General features: G+C 37.9%; 3 protein-coding genes across 4 annotated transcripts; 2 read left to right on the forward strand and 1 right to left on the reverse strand.

Moving 5' to 3' along the window:
* The first annotated feature begins 655 nt into the window (after nt 1-655).
* Nucleotides 656-5591, forward strand: LOC306886402 (transcriptional repressor protein YY1-like). Its single transcript, XM_079443476.1, has 5 exons — nt 656-1343; nt 2715-2877; nt 3246-3306; nt 3474-3632; nt 3738-5591. The coding sequence occupies exons 1-5, from the start codon at nt 842-844 to the stop codon at nt 3918-3920; spliced, it is 1068 nt and encodes a 355-aa protein (XP_079299602.1). The 5' UTR covers nt 656-841; the 3' UTR covers nt 3921-5591.
* LOC306886401 (tripeptidyl-peptidase 1-like) lies at nt 5534-12366 on the reverse strand. Of its 2 annotated transcripts, XM_079443475.1 has the most exons (14): nt 12267-12347; nt 12067-12178; nt 11904-11975; nt 11650-11789; nt 11422-11572; nt 11214-11335; nt 9942-10120; nt 9636-9834; nt 8701-8889; nt 8453-8525; nt 8243-8363; nt 7632-7790; nt 6835-6960; nt 5534-6472 (listed from the first exon to the last, which is right to left on the reverse strand). In XM_079443475.1, the coding sequence occupies exons 4-14, from the start codon at nt 11696-11698 to the stop codon at nt 6335-6337; spliced, it is 1506 nt and encodes a 501-aa protein (XP_079299601.1). In that variant the 5' UTR covers nt 11699-11789; nt 11904-11975; nt 12067-12178; nt 12267-12347; the 3' UTR covers nt 5534-6334. The 2 variants fall into 2 exon arrangements, with proteins under 2 accessions (XP_079299601.1, XP_079299600.1); XM_079443474.1 differs by lacking the exon at nt 12067-12178 and having other exon boundaries at nt 12267-12366.
* Nucleotides 12367-14984: 2618 nt separating this feature from the next.
* LOC306886057 (growth/differentiation factor 6-A-like) lies at nt 14985-19192 on the forward strand (the record flags this gene model as incomplete). The annotated part of the gene is made up of 2 exons (XM_079442918.1): nt 14985-15294; nt 18234-19192. 2 exons carry the CDS (start codon nt 14985-14987, stop codon nt 19190-19192), a joined length of 1269 nt encoding a protein of 422 aa, XP_079299044.1.
* Between the last annotated feature and the right edge of the window lie 837 nt (nt 19193-20029).

Genomic DNA, 20029 nt, shown 5'->3' on the forward strand with positions numbered 1-20029 from the left:
TATGCAGTTGCTAGGTTACTTGGGGTGGTTGCTAGGGCGTGGCTAGGGTACCCGGGTGGTTGGTATGGTTCCTGGGGTGGTTGCTAGGGTACTCAGGTGGTTACTTGGGGTGGTTGCTCGTGTTGTTAAGCAAATTTAAGCAAATAAAGATAAATCATAATGCCATAAATGCCAGAGTAAGTAAACATGAAAATAGTAAAATAGTGCCATTTCACCATTTTATGTATTAATTTATTTATTAATAGATACCTAATAATATTACGTTTAACAGAATTTTTGCGTTTACATTGCACTAGATATGCAAATCATCACAGCATTGTTATAACAGAAAATACAATTATGAAGTAGATGGAACTGGCACAGTATACCACTTCTATAGTTTCCTCTAAAAATCCGCTTTGTGTCAATTCAAAACATATATGCAAATAAACAATTCAATTAATGAAAAAGTTTCTTTGTTATTACCAAAGACTATAGAATACCTTTGTTATTACTACATAAGTAACCAGAATATTTCACACATTATTTCACATTAAAATTAATTATTATATATTTAATTATTTCGAAATCAAATTAAATGTTGTTGATATACAGTTTATCAGCTACTGTCAATTTGTCAATGAAGATTAAAAACCTCGCTTGCAAAAAATTTACTAGTGAGAATGAGGTCAAACACGAAGTCCAAGATCTCGCGAGATTTCGCACGTCTGATTCTCAGGCAGAGTCTGTGAGCGGAGTCAGTTAATGTGGGACGGAGTTTTGCCTGTTTGTTAGCGGAGTAGGAGGGAAGAACGAGCCGTTGACTTGCGTGAAATCAGTTCGGAGAGCAAGAAAGCCAAGAATGGCGTCGGGTGAGACACTGTACATCGAAGCAGACGGCTCGGAGATGCCGGCGGAGCTCGTCGAGCTGCACGAAATCGAAGTTGAGACCATCGAGACGACCGTGGTCGGCGGAGACGACGACGAGCACCAGCCGATGATCGCGCTGCAGCCGCTGGTCACAGACGACCACATTAACCATCAGGAGGTGATTCTGGTCCAAACTCGCGAGGAGGTCGTGGGCTGCGACGATTCGGACCTCCACGCAGACGACAGCTTCGAGGACCAGATCCTCATCCCCGTCCCTGTTCCTGTGGCAGAGGAGGAATATATCGAGCAGACTTTAGTGACAGTGTCTGGCAAGAACCCGTCAGGAAGGATGAAGAAAGGGGGAGGCAGCGGGAAAAGAGTGGTCAAAAAGAGCTTCCTAAACTCCGCCGAGGCGAGCGGACGCAAATGGGAGCAGAAGCAAGTGCAGATCAAAACACTGGAGGGGGAGTTTTCCGTCACTATGTGGGCATCGGGTAAGTTTTGACATCCCATCAAGTGCTTTGTTCTCGCGCAGGCCTCGCGTGGGCCCTCTTCCTCTCGAGCGCGTTATAAAGCTGCCGGATAGCTCAGTGTCAGAAACGATTTTCGGACCCGAAAAGCCACATATGAGGGTGGCCCCGGTCTAAATGTTTTTGTTTTGATGGGAAGCCATGTTTTAAGTGTGGATGGGCGCCGCCATATTCCTCCAGACCATTATGGCGGCGGCCCCGAAACATGGCGGTTGTGTGAGCGGGGAAAGATGGCGGCGGGATCGGAGAGAGGCGCTGTGAGTCCGCCGCGCTGCTGCAGGCCGCAATGGCGCAGCTCCGTTTGAAGAAGGGGAGGGACCTAGTCACACGATCTGCTGCTTGCCTGCAAACTGTCTGTCTCAGTCCCTCAATAAACAAATGTTACCGCGTATTTAAATCTTCTAACTGAGAAATTCAGATACATCTAGCAGATCCCCGTGGCTTGCATGGGGCGAAGTTAACAGATGAATGCATTTTACGCAGGAATGCTATTAATGCTTAACGTATTGCGCATTTGTATTTTAATACATACTCAAATGTTTATAGTCGACGGCGGTCTTTGGAAAAATACAAAAATATATATTGGTAGCTTTTGCGATCTTGAAATCTTGGCGTGTAAAGTTTGAAGTTGTAATTATTTGATGATAAATTGTATGAAGACGTAAGACAATGCTGATATTTTAAATGCTGAAACATACAAATGTTTAAACTACGCCGCAGCTTAGCTCTGCTGGATGTTGTAAGATATATTGCAATATTAGTTATTGGTGTTGTGTGTTAGTAATGTATTTCTGAAATTCTCCGCTTTCATTTAAAGTGAGTCTGGACTGTAACGACCAGCAATGTTTGGCATTACTTGAATATTAAATAAAGTACATGAACACGGAGTGCAGGTTGAAGCCTTGTTTATATGTTTACGAGAATGTGCACCATGAGCCACTTACAGACTGCGCATGCGCTTTAGAGGCTTTTATTTGTTGTGTGGATCGATCACATAATGCATAGGAGGGAAAAAACAAGAAACGCGCACTTCATTGCATTTTTGATGCCGAATACATGACTGGAATTTAATTTGCACCACAATCGCGCCAGACTAGTGGTTTTTTAATGTATATATGAATTGCTTATGCATTACTTCTTTAAGACAATGGATATAATGGTTTTATTATTAAAATGAATCACTTGTGACTAGGGCGTTGCTGCTTCAGTCGTCACTTCATTTACGTTTTATTTGCTTTATTTGTCCTTTATTTGTCCCGTTTAGCTCTTTGTGAATACAGGGTGTGTGATTTGATGAAGTACTTTGTTAAACGTTTAATCTTGTATTTTGTACAGATGATAAGAAAGATGTTGATCATGAGACTGAGGTTGAGGAGCAGATTATTGGAGAAAACTCTCCTCCTGACTATTCCGAGTATATGACAGGCAAGAAACTGCCCCCTGGTGGCATACCTGGTATTGACCTGTCAGACCCCAAACAGCTGGCGGAGTTCGCCAGGTGGGTATTTAGCCAAAAGCTTGAAACTTTATTACAGCATTTATTGATTTCTTTGGCGTAGAGTTTTATAGTAGGCTGTAAGCTTGATATTTAATACACATTTTAAAATCCACTGCCTCCCCCAAAAAAAGATCTGTTTATTTATTGTGCAGTATATTTGAAAAAACAACAGAAAAACAAAAGATTTGAAACTTGTCAAACCTATGGACATACATGTATATAGATGGTTTACAAATCAAAGCCATTTAGCATTTTTGTGTATTCAAAAGCAATGAATTTGATTTGCTACACGTATTTTATTCATTATTTAACCTTTAGAATTAAGTATGCATACAAATGTCTTATCCTGAATGTTTTTCACAATACAGAATGAAGCCCAGGAAAATAAAGGAGGACGACTCTCCAAGGACGATAGCATGCCCTCACAAAGTGAGTTTTTTTTATTTTATTTTTTTTATCATGATAATTATGTAGAAGTGCTTTAGATTTAGGATATTGTTAATCAACTTAAAGATTTTAACAAATGAATCCAGTCACCTACATTTTTAATTTAATTTATTATCAGGATTTTTAACATTTTAGTTATGTTATTATAGGGTTGCACAAAAATGTTTCGGGACAACTCCGCTATGAGAAAGCACTTGCACACCCATGGGCCACGGGTTCATGTCTGCGCTGAATGTGGGAAGGCGTTTGTGGAAAGTTCCAAGCTAAAACGGCATCAGTTGGTTCATACTGGTGAAAAACCTTTCCAGGTAATTTTTTTCCCCTTTGTATTTGTTTAAAAAAGTTTAATGATGCTGTTCAGAATTTTATAAAACTGAAATAAGTAATGCACTTTTTAATCTTTTTATCCCCAGTGTACATTTGAGGGATGTGGAAAGCGCTTTTCATTGGACTTTAACTTGCGCACACACGTGCGGATTCACACTGGAGACAGACCTTACGTTTGCCCGTTCGATGGCTGCAACAAGAAATTCGCTCAGTCCACCAACCTGAAGTCTCACATTTTGACACACGCGAAAGCTAAAAACAATCAGTGAGATCGCTCGCTGAAGAAAGATCCCATCTTAAAGACTCTGTCTGACCACAGCTTCCTGCTCCAAAACCCACTTTGTATGTCGTTTCTAGAACCATTCTTTTCTAAGAGAATCTCAGTGCACATTTTGATGGGAATTGAAATGTGAATGAGGACCTGACACCAAACTATCCCGTCAACCTTCTCACGGTATAGACCCGAGTTAAATAACTTCCCGAGTTATGAGAGTTTCTTCTTTTGAAGATGTGATTGTTTTTGTGGACCCTCATTCACATACAAGATGCTCATTATCCTGAGCCCAAAGAAGCAAATTGCCCATCGGTGTGTCTGTTTCTACCAGTTTGCAAAGACAAAGACTGCTTTTTAGATGTCTTCAAAGTGTGCATATTGTACACTTTTTAGAGCGTAGAGCTGTCGTGTGTGTGTGTGTGTGTGTGTGTGTGTGTGCGTGTGTGTTGTCCCTGAGACTTAAAACCTGTGAATGCTTTTCTTCAAGGAGAATGAGATACCGTTCAGCTATTTTCAATGTAAATAGAGCTTTTCTTTGTGAGGTATCCTGCGCAGGTATCTCATTTTGTATACCTGTCCTGTACAAATGTTTTGAAATCATGTAGATAGAGATGTTGATTAGATTGTGTTTAACCAATTAAAACAGTTTTATCCAGCTTCAGGAAGTACTGCTACATACACATGCCTTCTTTTGTAACACATTAACCATCTACTCAGTATGTGAAAAGGCACTTTTCCTTCAAATTCTCTAATTTATTTAATATGGAATAAAGCTAAACTCCCCTGTGCAGTTCCCAAGAGCCTGAAGTTCATCATGCTGTTCAGTATGCAGAATGTCCTCTAGTCATTCATTTTAAAAGCAAGAATTTGTGAAACCTTAAACATTGATATGGCCTGGTTAAAAGTAAAATTGTCATATAAAAAGTCATATTTTCTGTAGTAGACAATGGTGGCAAACAGCAGCGAGCCTAAAAATCTCTAGTTTAATCCTACATGTAACTTGGTGTTGTAACGACATATAAGCCCTTAAAATATTGCAATGACATTACAATTTCATATGCTGTTTTAAAATGTCCCCACTGACACTGCATTGCTTATGTCTAATAATTTTAATAGCATCCTAATTTAGCATGTGCAAATCATTTGGTTTTAAGTTATAAATTTCACAATTCTTGCTGTTTAATATGTACTGTTTTTTTTTTTTTAAAGGTTCTATTAGAGCTTGTGTCTGCTGACACAACCTCATGTGTTCTCATATATCAAGACTTGCAGTGTTTTTAGAAACTAGTTATCCTTACATAACCCAAAAATATTATATAGAACTATTAATCTGATCTTCTCTCATGTACATCCTATATCTGTCTTAAGTTTGCATTTATATAATGTAGAAAAAAACTTATTTGAATTATTTAAACTTCTCTCATGCATGTTTTGTGAGCCCATTTAAACTGAATTGAGCAATGCACCACTAACACCTGCTTATTTGCTATTGTAAATGCATAAATATGTTCTGCCAACACCAAATTACAGTTCAACAAGTAACAATTTCTTCTCAAAAACATTCTTTTGTATGTGTCTGGATTATATTAAAATAATTAAACCCAAAACTGTAAGCACACAAAGGCATTTATTTCAAAATAAAAACTTTAATTTGTATTTTTCAAGCAAAGAAATGAAACAGTCCTAATATCATAAAGGCAACGCATCTTTAAAAAAAAACAGAAACCGGTTGGACCAGTTGCTCAACATTCAGTGCACCATACGTCTAGTAAAAAACATTCTCAATCTTACCAACGACCTAGTAGTTCCAGAACAACAAATCCATTCAATATTTAATTCCCTGAGGATCTCTTCACAAAGTCTTTGAAAACCCATTAAAAATGTCAAAAACAGGCCATTGGTTTATGCAGCTCAAGTATGTTCAGTAATTAGGCTGGTTTCATTAAATGCTACATTTAAACCTTGGAACAACCAAATGTTTATGAATAAAGGATCTATTCGATTGGTTTATTATTAGGAAATATTGCACTTCTCTTGAAAAATCAATACAATTCATAGATTTTCTATGTCACACTGTTTTGTTTAAACCAAAGAAGCTTGTTAAACATATGGTTGTGGTCTACGCCTGGAAACCTCTGATCCTTTACTCTGGGACAAATCAACCTCATCTGAAAGAACTGAAGTGGTATGACCTGTCGGACAGGGAGAAGAACTGTGGGAGGGAAAAAAAATCAACTAGTCAAAGGTTCAGTTTACACTGAAAGAACATTTTTTTGAAAATGATTCTTAGATGATTGACAGCTAGGATATGTTGATATGATCACACAATGCATCGTCATTTAGATGCTTCAAAAACAAGTGTGCAAAGGGTGGACATTTCTGTTGCAATCTGACTGAACAAGCAGCAGCTCAATCCATAAGAGCTTTAAGAAGAGCAGGATAATTTGGTGTTCCCCATCCCGTTACTGGATCCCATGAAGGGGAGGCACAGAAACCCTTGCCTTCAACTTTATCATCCCGACAACTCAGGTGACATCCCTCTGTTACCTAAGGGTAGGAGGAGAAAACGCTGTTAAACCAATTTGCTAGGCGTCTATGGTTACATGAACAGGTAAACTAAAGGTTTTAACTGTCACACTTAAGTTTCTAGTTACACAAGCTCAATTTCACACATCGCTGCTTTCTGAAAAAGTAAGTGCGCTGCATTTAGTTGCCACAAGGGACAATACAGTGAGTATTTCCATATACTGCCTTTTACAATCATTTCATACATTGAATTCTTTTAGGACAGCATTATAATTTAAAACATCATTACGGTGATATTTTAAATGTGTATTTTGTAGACATAATAGTTCTGAACACAGGGAAAAAGCTAAAAGAGAGACTTAAAAAAAAAATTAAACACTTACATCATAAAGACCTTTGCCTTGCAATTTGTAAAGGTAAGGGTTGATGAATCCTAATGAGGGAAGACCCTTCAGAAAGCGCTGGTCATTTATGAGGGACAGAATTCCACCTACTACTGGAGTTGATGCCTTGGAAAAACAGATTATGAAATATCAGCGTTTAATGGGTAATATAAATGTAACCTAATCTGTACTTTAAATTGTTACTAAAATGGTAAATGTACATTGTTTTTGCATATAGGTGTTTGGGGTCAGTAAAATTATTTTACGTTTGAAATAAGTCTCTTATGCTCACTAAGATTTGCATTTATTTTATAAAAATTACAGTAATATCATGAAATATTAAAATTTAATAACATTCAATTTCATCAGAAATTATTTCTTATTAATAATGTTAAACAGTTTTGCGGCTTCTTTTTTGGAAACTGATTTCCAGTTTCCAGAAGTTTTTTTTTTCTTTCAAGATTCTTCAGGGAATGTAAAGTTATAAAAACAGAAAGCATTTGTAACTGTTCCATAACTTCTGTATAAATATCTTTACTATCATTTGATCAATTTATCCCTGAATACAAGTATTAATTTCTTTAAAAAAAATCCTGACCCTAAACCTTTGAATTTTTATTGAAATAAAATCTTAGTATTACACATTCGCATACCTGCAGCATACACCGCTTCTTCTATGTTGCATTTCTACTACAATTCTAGTATATTCTATTATGTAATCCGTTATAAATATAACCAACCTGTAATATAAGTGCACTAGCAAACAAAAACTCATTGTCTTTGTATTATCTACTAACCGAAGTTCCAGAAACCGATGGTATGGGTACACGGTTGGTAACAACCCAGTAGTTGTCAGAGAGTGCAGCTAGATCTGGATAGGCTCTTCCAGTGATGTTGAAATATGTCTGAGGAGGTAGAGGCTGAACACTCTTTAGATACGCTTGAACAGCACCAACCTACAGAGATCAAAACACAATAGCCTTGTTTGTCAGAAACAAGCAAATAGATAGAAAAGACACTATCACTGAAAAACTGACTTCAGCTGCTTTCATAATATGGTTGAATTTCAAGGCCTTTGCTTAAAAAAAAAAAAAAAAAGAAAAGAAAAAGTGCAGTATGCAAAAGATCTGTATGCATAGAATACCCAGACAACCTACATTTACAAAATCTCACAAAACACTTTCCCTTTCCATTTTGATGTGAAAAAAGCAGTGTTTGTTTTTTTAAAAACGGATTAATTTCTCAACTCATTTTGCCAAATGATTTTAATAATAGAAGTAGATTTTATTTCCAAGATGACAACTGTTTGTGTATTGCTGACTTCAACATGCAACATGAGGTCATGGGGGAAATAAAAAAAAAATGAGGTCATGTGACAAACTTTGTGTACAAACTCATGGAGCTTTACCTGATAATCTGGCATTGCAAACACATTACTGAAGCCACCTCCACTGATGTTGTCTGTGACCTCATAGGGGAGTTTGAAGGGGTTCTTGAAAGAAGTCCCACCCACCGTGGTCACATAGGGACTAGATAGGGAAGAGATTCATTTCACACATTAACAATTTTTCAGTATAAAAGGTATCAGTATACAGATCATTTAGAGAGCAACATCTACCTGGATGCAGGAAAACTGGGCCTAAAAGTATTTCTTCCCTTGGTCAAGTGTCTACAGCCTGCTCCACTGTCACCTGCATTAAAAAACAAACACAGAGATATTGTATGAGTGTGGCTTTCATTGAGATCTTAGAGAAAAAAAACCAAAAAAACTAACTAGTATATGCAACCAGCAGTTAATCAAATTTCAAAATAAAATGCACAAAATAAAAAGCTTTTGTTCCTGCAACATGATTTTCATTATCTTACCAGAAGCAAAAAGCATGGAAATCCCTCTGAGGCCAGCTTTCATGAACTCAGTGTTGATGCGGTTCATATAGGCATCAGAAAGGCTGTCCTCGTCATCTCCATAGCTGATAGTGTGGACCCAAGGCACTGCAGACATGTTGCTGAGCAGCAGCATCCACTGAAGGAATGGCTCCTGAGTCTCATGACGACCTATGACCGAGACCAAGGTAAAAGTAAAATAATCTATTTGGAAAAAGACCAAACTAAAATCAGGTCACTTGAGAAGATCAATACTGAATACGCAAAAACAGCAGACATGATCCTTAATGGAATCGTTCACCCATAAATAAAAATTTGCTGAAATTGATGCCCTTAGGCCATCCAAGATGCAGATGAGTTTGAGATTTGGAGAAGCTTCACTAGAGTAAGTGTTATTACGGACTCGTATTTTGGCCAGAAGCAACAGTTTAAATGTAAATGGCTTTAATGATGGATTTGTTTCTTCAAAAGAAGTGGACTGGCATTGTGTGGGCTACTTGTGGGTTATTGTGATGTTTTTAATCAGCCATTTGAACTCTGATGGCACCCATTTACTGCAGAGGATCCATTTGTAAATAATTGTAGTAATGCTAAATTTCTCCAAATCAGATGAAGAAACAAAATCATCTACATCTAGGATACAAAAGCAAACTTAACTAAGGCAAATTATGTCCATGAATCAGAGTTATTGTAGTTTGAGAGAAATGTTGTGTTGTCAAATAGCTGAAATAAAATAAGTTCAATTTAATGAATTAAAACCTAAATAAAAACTATACAGACAAACAAAAATAATAATAATAATAATAATAATAATGACACACGACAAAACTACTAAACTTTAAATCTTTAAAAAAAAAAAAAAAAAACTATAATAGCATATCAGTAGTACTAACATAATGCCTCCATGGACCACATACCTGGATTTGTGAAGACCCATGTAGAAATGTTTGCTCCACTGCTCATGATGTACTCAACATCCAGACTGGCCTCAGTGCCGGCTTCCCCACCGCCCTGCGTGCCCACGACCCGCTCTACAGTTGACATGTGTGTGAATGCTCCAGCAAACAGACTCATAAACTCAGCCAGGTCAGCAGGGTGGTAGTACTGCTCCAAGAACTAGTTAGTGAAGATATTTAACAACCACGAACACTTCAGAATTCTGCTCATGATTAAATTAATGGATTTAATCAGTGAAATCTCCACAGTACATATGAGAGGTGTACCTGTGCCACTGCCTGACTGTTGTTAGTGGCAGTGCCCACATCTTTTGCTGTAAGGTTGTAGCGACTCCTAATGACTGAGGGGGTGACACCCAAGCGATAGCCTAATGCTGACTGTCTTGCTCCTTCCCAGCCTTTGCTGATATCCTTTCCTTTTGGTGGGAAACGGTGAACACCACCCACTAATAAGATAAAAAAATCTTCATGTGATCGTGATTACTTCATAGATTTTCCATTAGAAATGTATTTACTTTATTAAATCCTCCTTTACAAGGACAAAATAAGGCATATAATTACAAACCGCAAAATGAAAAGCAAAATACTGTAATGTTGAATGAAAATTATTAGTTGAATGAAAGTCCTTAACCTTGTAAGATCAGACATATGATTTTTTATTTTTTTTTAAATGGAACAGTTTATTAAATCTTTAGACAAAATCTGTAAAATCTAAAAATAAGCTGCAACCCCCCCCCCATATTTGATACATTAGTTTTTATGGCCCATATAGTAACAATATGTGACCCTGGACCACAAAACCAGTCTTAAGTCGCTGGGGTATATTTGTAGCAATAGCCAAAAATACATTGTAAGGGTCAAAATGATTGATTTTTCTTTTATGCTTTTGATATATTTCCTACCGTAAATATATCAAAACTTAATTTTTGATCAGTAATATGCATTGCTAAGAACTTAATTTGGACAACTTTAAAGGTGATTTTCTCAATATTTAGATTTTTTTGCACCCTCAGATTCCAGATTTTCAAATATTTGTATCTCGACCGAATATTGTCCTAACAAACCATACATCAATGGAAAGCTTTCAGATGATATATAAATCTCAATTTCGAAAAAATTGACCCTTATGACTGGTTTTGTGGTCCAGGGTCACATATGGAGCTCATACTCAAAGATGGGGAAAAAGCCTGAATTTTACTCAGATACTCAAAACTGAGCAAAAGATGCAAAAATTCTGATAGCCTGTAATGTAAAATCACTGAGAACTTTCTAACAGTATAGCATACGTCTTACATAAATTCATATAAATATCAGGTGTCATATCTTCCAATAATATGTATTAGTAGGATGATATTTAAATGCTTAGTTTTATAATCAAAAATCTGTTTTAATTGTGCAAGGTAAAACAAATACTGCTATGTAACAATGATGATCAATGAGAGAGTTTTGATCATGTTGATAATTTAGAGGCATTAGAAGTTTTTACAGCAGGCTTATAGGTTTGAAGCTGGAGATGAACTAATAGTGTCAGCTACTCACCAAAGTCTAGATGCTGATACACATCTTCATGAACGGAGTATAGAGATGTCGACCTCAACAGAGTGTGTGAACCTCTCCTGTAGCGATGAAATTTAGCGCCAGGGAGTAATGCTTCAGCCACCCTAAGAAGGACAGATAGAAGATGAGACACTGATCTATTTTTTATGGTCTATTGATACTATAAAATTCACTCAACATTTGTCCTTACTGCACAGTCATGACACATTGAAGGAAGTCCCGTGTTACAACTGTGTGACAGTTTTTGACCCCGTGACTCTGGAGCCAATTCTGCACTACTTTCTCGGTCAGCTGAGAAGGCTGCACAAGAGCAGCCACTTCTTCCAAACTCAGATACTTCCCTAAAAAAAAAGAGAAAATGAGAACTTCATTTTTTTTATTTGATTATTTGTATTATAACAAATGAGAGGCTCCATACCATATTGATGCGAGTCAGGGTCCGACACTAGTTTCAGTAACTCTTCCATCTGGTTTACATTCTGCTGTTTTAATGCAAATGTAAGTTCCACTTCCTCCAAAGGTTCAACCCTTTCAACTACAATCCAGTCCTCAGGCACGCTAAAACATTGAGAATAACATTGCTTCAAAATAAAATATGGAAATTACATCAGAAGTTACCAATATAGTTCATAATTTAGAATTATTGCTAGACAGAGGCATGCATGGGCTTACGAAGCGTCTTGGTCAGCCTCAAGCAGCTCCCCACTGACGAGCCAAACAAAGCTCAGGACAAAAACAGCAATCCTGTAAAAATAAACACTGTCACTTTAAGAACGCACTTTAATGCAAAATGAATTATTTTATAGACCACGCACAAGAGCAGGAGGTTACTGACTTTTGTCATTTTAAAACTTGGATAATGAAGATGCTAGAAAGCAGTGCACGAGGGAACACGTTTATGTGAACTGTTTGTCCTGACCATCTGACCTCATGGGGTGAACCGCTGGCTGTGACATTTACAAATAGTTTCTGCAAATGTGATCTATAAACTATTATTAGCGTAAGATAACTCTATGTAAACAACAAAATACTCACCTCATTGTTTTCGCGTTCATGTACTCTGAGCTCTGGAAAAACAACAAGAATGCCCGAGTCCTAATGTACTGATCATGTGATAGTCACATGGCCATCAGCTGATCTTTTATTTGATTGAGGAAGTTATAATGTGCAGCTGTGTCTGTCTGCAAATAAACACTTGCAAGAAAAGCAGAGAAAGTCTTAGATTTCATAACGATCTTATAAACAGGTAACACAGTGCATATAAATTATTCTTATTTGCAAATTTCCAAAGGGAATTTTAAAAGTTGTACTCGCATGGTTCGGTACTCCGCCAAAATACCACAATTACGAGGTGCTATTTGGTTAAGAATAATAAATTAAATTAATTTAAATTACTTTTTTATGGGTAACACCCACATTTGTGGCACACCTGTATATATAAGCTACATTTGTGTGACGCACAATGTATATTATCCGGCAATAATAATAATAATAATATTATACTTATTTATTTTTTACCTTGTGAGGACATTTTTTTGCCCCCCATGAGGAAAACAGCTTATAAATCATTCTACATAATTTTTTTAAAATCTAAAAAATGCAGAAGATTTTTCTGAGGGGAAGTTTGTACAGTGTAAAAATCATTACATCTATGGAATGTCCCCATAAAACATTGAAACCCAACCGTGTGTGTGCGTGTACCTGTTTTTCTATTCAGGTGGGGACTTAAACCTGAATACACACAGACTCACGGGGACTCATGTCACGGTGGGGACCTAATCTGAGGGCCCCACAGGTAAACAAGCTAATAAATCACACAGAATGTCATTTTTGAAAATCTAAAAATGCAGAACGTTTCTTGTGAGGGCTAAGTTTAGGTGTAGGGCAATAGAATATACGGTCTGTACAGTAGAAAAACCATTACACCTATGAGAGTCCCTACAAGGATAGCAAACCAGACGTGTGTGTGTGTGTGCGCATGTGCAATAGTTCGTAAAAGAATAATACCTTGAAAAAAAAGGCCATAATCTTTTAAAAAAATATATAGGCTAATCATTAGGTCATTAATTAGTTATGTTTTGAACTTTATGATTACACTTTTTATATATGTCCATTCCTTATATAAATATATATTCAAAATCTTTGCAGCTATTTGACAGCAATGACAAAAGATCTGTAATTGGTGTCTAATGCAGGGCAACTGATCAAAAGTCAGTGAAATGCTGAAGTGGAAATATGCTGTAGTCAACATACTAGTCAATTGTTTTGAGGGGTAAAAATAAAATTTTGTCACCAAGATAACCTTTCAGTCCAAACTCATACTGTGAGCTTAATAAACAATTCTTTGGCTATTAGAATGTGTTTAGTTTACTGAACATTAGTTATTAATATGACAAGCATGGATGAGGTCAGGAGAGGAAGCAGAAGAACTGAGCTTCCTAGCAAAAACTCCAGAGTTGAACATGTTACCCATATATATTATAGCAACGTGTTGGTTAATCCAGACAGCAAAGCAACACACAATCAGATGCATGTTGACATGGATGAGCTACAGTATTTTAGGCCCGGTACAGTCATGTAAAGTTATATAAATGAGGTGTTCAGGTAGAACCACTGGAAATATGCTTTACCTCAACATTGTGATCCAAGGTTAAATCTCTGTGGTACCATATTTTCAGATGGACATTTTCAGCTTAAGTTGAGCATATGTTAGCTGTAATGAAAAAAAAGAAATGATGGATTGTAATGCTCCTACTTTGATTCCAGTAAGTGACAAGTGAAAAGAAGCATATGCTTGACTGATTATGTATATGATAGTCTTTATTTTTTGGAAGTTGACAAGGTGTAAATTAGTAGAAAAATGGACAGCATGAAGAAAGAATCAGATCTAAATCCCTGCTATTAATCTACATGAATGCATTCACTAATGGCTTGCACAGCAGAGGGACTATCATATAACATAGTGAATGCCTTTAGTGGCTTTATAGTCATCTTTTCGTAGGTTGTATGTTTGGCCACAACAGTGATTTGATATTTACAGAAATTGACTTTCAAAAAGAAAACTACACTGAGAAATATTAACCCGAGTAAGAAGTGTGACAACTTTGTTTCCCCTTAGCATATGTAGCCTATAAGAAAGGCAGTCTTTGTACTTAAAGGCATGGACTAGGCCTACTATTCCTGCTGTGAAAACGGATTTTACTATTAGCGTTTTTGTATTGTAATTGAACTTGCATAAACTTTGCACGTGTATTAAGTGTTGTCAACGGTAGATGGCAGTCTGCGCGCATTAAACGGGATCGATTGCGCAAAAGATGTAACAGCATGAAAAGCAACTTTTCCGAATCAAAATATTCACTTCCAATACGCCTATTTAAATTATTATGCTTATTTTGAAGAAAAATGCCAATGTTATATAAAAAAATACAATTGTACTTAGAAAATTCCTAGTAAAGCAGAATAATTCTTTTCATTCTTTACTTTAAGCTCAGTCTGTTTAGCATAATTTTATTTAGGCTATTTAAAAATGACATAATTGCCAATAATATCAGCCCACTCCTAGAATCCCGACTTAAAACACACGTTACCTTTTCCAAATATCTTTCCAAAGGGGGGCGCTATCTGAATACTGAGCAACAGGCATTCGGTGTTACTCGCATTCAAGATATTAACACATATCTAAAGAGCAAAGGGGAGTTTCCAAAATCATCAAGTCCATCCAACTTTGCCATTTTCGGCCAGAGACCACTGAAAATGACTCCCAAGAAGACTGCCGCTCCCTTCTTATGGTTTTCCTTTTGCTTTGGGAATGTTCTTGAGGCAGTGGTGCTGGGATCGGTGCAGTACCCCTCTGATAACGGGCTCCACTCACATCTGGATGCGCGTGGTCCAGCAGAAGCCAGCGCGAGCTCTCGGAACGACTTCACATCTGTTCATGTTCCGTCTTACATGATCTCTCTGTACAGGACTCTATCGGAACTGGACCGACGGGAAAGGAACGGCAGCCAGACGCGCTCCAGGAGATATGCCAATACAGTGACCAGCTTCATTGACCTGGGACAAGGTGAGTGAGATTGATCCGCCGGTGAGACAGATGGGTTGTAAGATGATCTGCTTGAGGCCATCGGTGCGGATTTCATACCTTCAGATTGGGCCTGATCTGTTTATTTTGATATATTATACTTCGCACATAAAATCATCAATTGTAATGAATGGCATAAGGTAGCCTACACTCTGCAGTAATAAATCATGCTTATAGCCTATAAGACAGCTGACACTGTAAGATGATTGATCTCGGTGTGACTGATAGTAAGACTTTAAGTTTATACATGAGGACAGTAGAATATATTTCACCCATGATATATAGAAATTTTCTGATGCTATTATTATTATCGAATAATATTATTTGTCGCCGACAACAATATTGTTACTAATATTAATCATTATTATTATTATTATTGATGACACATTATTATGACTCCAGAAAAAAAGATGGCAATAAAAATATAATTTCGGTTAGTGCATAATGGAGAAATGCGTAGTTTTGCGTGTATTAGAATTACGCGGATAGTCTGTCCTTTGGCGGTTCAACTTGTAAAGAACCATATAATAATTTATTAAATAGGCTACTCTGCCTCAGTGATTCCATATAAGTTGGATTGCTATAATATAAATGCGCGATCCCATGTGTTTATGAATATGTAGCCTACAGCTCAAGTTTAATTTTGTTTAGGATAATCTACTTCTCAATAATATTTTCGAAACACATAAAAATTCCCCAAAAGAAATATGAAGTCAAATGTCTCAAATTTCCAACATCTGTGACAAATAAACTTCAGCAGCACCTTGAGCTAAAGTATCTAAAACGGAGCACGCGTTCTCCCCTCCAGGTGTTGCTGATAAACATAGAGAAACATTTTAATTTAAAACTTATGTTCAAATAAAGATTACCACGTAAAATACAGGATTTGTGAAATGCAGTATGTCAGCTCTCCTCACGACCAAATATATGGAGGTATGCGTGAAAAACACTTTTTTTTTAAGAAATCAAAAAGGTTCTTCTGTTCTTGTTCATAGACTGAAGTGACATTCATATATTGACAGGCCAGTTATTACATTTGAGGGCACAGCCTTTGAATAATAAAAAGTGCACAATGTCACATTTGTTTAAGAGTAGGCTATTAAGGGTAATAATTAGCATTATATGAATTCCAAGCATTATATTTCCACTCATATTTTCCCACATTTTGGGAATAGTGAAGAGTCATGCAATTTGATTCGAACTCTATTAGTTTTTATAGCCTAGAGTAAATATAAGACCATTGGCATCACATTGGCACAAAAAAGGGGCACAATGGTAGACATGACATCACAATATTAATTAATATATTAACTGAGCAATGTAAAAAAATAAAAATAAATTTAATTCAACAATTTCAATAGCATTTTTTTTCCTGACACCAATCTTAGACAATTATTTAGGTAGCAATCATTCTGACCAGTTCAAGTGCTAAAATGAACTGTGACATATTTAAATATTAAGTATATACCTTCACATATAAATCTGATGCTTATAGGTCCAGAATTGTTGTTGGTTCAATGATAATGTGTTTGCTTTGAGGTGTTTCTGGTTCAAATCTGGCCAAATCTGGTCTGGTTCAAACCTGTCCTCATTTTAAATTATGCAAAATGTCAATGTAAAAAAAAAAAAAAAACTAAACTATACTAAATACATAACATAGTTTGGTGACCAAATTATGACTGTGCATTATCTGAAGCCAAAAAACAGCAAATACAGACACTAGATGAAGGCCCAAGGTACTGGAACTTGAGTCCCTGCCTGCCTCGGCTCATTTTCTAGGTTATGTCATTGTTTAGTCTGGCAAGCGGATATTAGCTTTGAGGAGGATGCTTTATGCACTCTATACCCCTTCCCTCTTTTCACCTTTCATTTTTAAAGCATTCCTTTGTCTCAGAAAGGAGATAAATATATAGTGCGTTTCTTTCAAACCCCTTCTTTAGGATGCTCCTTCTCATGTAGCACCATAGGACAGGTACAGCATTTTTGGCCAAACCCAAAAATCTGGTGGCTCGAAACAGTTTACAATTACCAATATTCTCAAGGTTCTCTCGTAATGTAACGTCAATATGATATGTCCCAATCTGGCCTTGGGTTTTTGTGCAGCCAGCTCATATTGGAAGAATCCTCTTCATGTTTACCCCATGAAACTGTGGTCTCTGTATCAGGTTGCATAGTATACTCTGGGTTCCATTTTTTGAACTGGATGTCAAGATGTCAACATTGAAGCTTGTTTTACTCTGAGCGCAAAGTCTGGTCTCTCTTAGCAAAGGTTGGTTCTGCATCATCTCAGTCACGGATGAGTCTGAGTATTGGATTGTTCTTTTAGCCACTTTCTTTCTTCAGACAAAGAAAAGGAGAGGACAACATCTTGAAGTCAGAGATTTTGTTCCCCGCAGTGATTTCAAGTTAGCTGTGCGAATAATGAAAGACCAGTTCCAGTTCATGGTGGCCACAGAAAACTGAGGTCCACCTCAGCTTGAAATGTTACCGAACATTTAATTACACCCTTAAGCCACCCACCTTTCAAATTTACTACATCCTCCTGAGGATATATAGTGGAAGGAGGAAGGCTGAGCATTTCCAATGTCCTGCCAAACCTTCTTCTCACTCAATCAGCGTAATTAGCAGATGCTGCCAAAGGCCGACACAGTCTGACAGGTCAGCCAAATGCTCTCCACCTGGTCTCCGTGAGCATGCTGCACCTCGTGTTTGGAGGAATCATTCAGGCCCTTGAATGTTATTCTCATTGAGTAGAAGGACTGACAATTTGTGTATGCCATTTTCACAAAAGCCATATGTAAGACCGTTCATAGTAAGGTGAGGAAATGCATATGTGCCTGCCTCTTGCTGCATTAATTCTTAAAATTCCTTCTTATGTTTCTTATTTCAATGCTAATCAATTCTTTTTCTTATACCTTCAGACAATCCTTCCCTAAAGCTCCACCAGCAGTACACATTCAACCTGTCTGGTCTTTCACGACTGGATGAACTGATGGAGGTGGAGCTGCGGGTTCTGAGGAGGCAGCCACCTGATGTCTTAAATTTACTCTCCACTGGTGGGAACCTGTACCGACTACTTCTTCACACCTGCTCCCTCCCGGGATCCTCTAACCAACCTCTGCTCCTCACTTCCAAGACCATTGATCTTCTAGATACCTCTTCAGCTACATGGGACGTGTTTGTCATTGGTACAAGCGTGAAGTCCCACCTCAGGACCACGGAAGGCAGCAAGCTGTTGTGCTTCAGCATATCCGTCATTTCTGATACAAATAACGCGGTGGTGCATCCCGGCATTCTGGGTCTGAGCCACGAGGATCAGCAGACCCACGAAAGGGCCTTACTAGTGGCTTTTACTCGAGCTCGGAGGAAGGAGAACCTCTTTAGGGAGATCCGTGAGAAGATAAAGGCCATGAAAAGTCGTAAATTTCCTAATCCTGGACCGGAGCATGGTATTAAAGGTCATCCGAGGCATCGGCGGAGGAGACGGACTACACTAGCAGGCCGTTCTGGTGTAGGACCCGCAACAGGGGGCGCTGGCGGAGGAAAGGGTGGTGGCAGACGGAGAACACGTTGCAGCCGGAAGCCGCTTCACGTGAACTTCAAAGAACTGGGTTGGGACGACTGGATTATTGCGCCGCTTGATTACGAAGCTTATCACTGTGAGGGTTTGTGTGACTTTCCTTTGCGCTCACACCTGGAACCGACCAACCACGCCATCATCCAGACTCTCATGAACTCCATGGACCCGGAGTCCACCCCTCCCAGTTGTTGTGTTCCTTCTAAACTCAGTCCCATCAGCATCCTGTACATTGACTCTGGGAATAACGTGGTTTATAAACAGTATGAAGACATGGTGGTGGAGAGTTGTGGGTGCAGGTAGCAATGTGAGTGAGGGGTGAACTACCCCTGGACACTATCCGAAAGCTGCCGCTGCCTCATATGCAGAGGCCTCATATGTGGGCAAGATGAAGCAGTCAGAGCTGGTGAGATGGACAGTGTGTAAATGTGTGACAACGAGCATGTGTGTATGTTCAGACAGCGATAAGACATTGAGTTGTGTTTTAGGAGTGAGCGGAGGACATGTGTGCCGAACAGTTCCAAATTCCCTTACAACACCAAATAAACAACTCCTCAACGGAAAATGAGTGAAAACATAGGCTTTCCATAAATTATTTTACATCCTCTTAATATAAACTCAATGTTAGAGTGTTGAAGTATCCTTGCAGCAGCGGTAGAAATGTTGGCCCTGTTAAGACTCTGCCAGAGTCTGAGAATCTGTCAGCGGTAGCACGCAACTATAACGCGTATAACAGTTAAAGGTGCTTTGCATGACAGTCAGCTTATATTCAAGATGAAACAGCTCTGAAGAATTTCGATAGTGCCTCTGAAAATGTTTCTCTGTGGAGTCTGGTGGTCTTAATTAAATATGGCATTGACTGAGTGAAAGTTTGACTCCATTCTAAATTTAAGGGGTCCAAGTTTAGCTGGTTAGCATGGCCTCATTAGCCCCTGCTGGTAGATGTCGTAACTACACCATGTGGTTGCAAAAACATCTTTATCAACAACCATTCAAAATAGCTGTATTTTATTTAAATCACAGAGTAGGTGTTTTACCAGTGCACAGGGCTTTCTTAAAGTGTAAAATTTACATTTTTACCCTTTCTTTTGTCATAGCTCAGGATAGTCACTAGTAAAGGATTTGGGACTGTGTTTCATC

The sequence above is a fragment of the Barbus barbus genome (genome assembly GCF_936440315.1).
Source record: "Barbus barbus genome assembly, chromosome: 20".
Classification (NCBI taxonomy): Eukaryota; Metazoa; Chordata; class Actinopteri; order Cypriniformes; family Cyprinidae; genus Barbus; species Barbus barbus.

Coding starts and splice junctions, on each gene's coding strand:
- LOC306886402 (XM_079443476.1), top strand. CDS start 842: ATGGCGTCGGGTGAGACACTGTACATCGAAGCAGACGGCTCGGAGATG. Junction 2,878..3,245: donor CAGCTGGCGGAGTTCGCCAG/GTGGGTATTTAG, acceptor TTCACAATACAG/AATGAAGCCCAGGAAAATAA. Junction 3,307..3,473: donor CGATAGCATGCCCTCACAAA/GTGAGTTTTTTT, acceptor ATGTTATTATAG/GGTTGCACAAAAATGTTTCG.
- LOC306886401 (XM_079443474.1), bottom strand. CDS start 12,286: ATGAACGCGAAAACAATGAG. Junction 11,976..12,266: donor ATGAACGCGAAAACAATGAG/GTGAGTATTTTG, acceptor TTATTTTTACAG/GATTGCTGTTTTTGTCCTGA. Junction 7,791..8,242: donor TTGCAATGCCAGATTATCAG/GTAAAGCTCCAT, acceptor TGATCTCTGTAG/GTTGGTGCTGTTCAAGCGTA.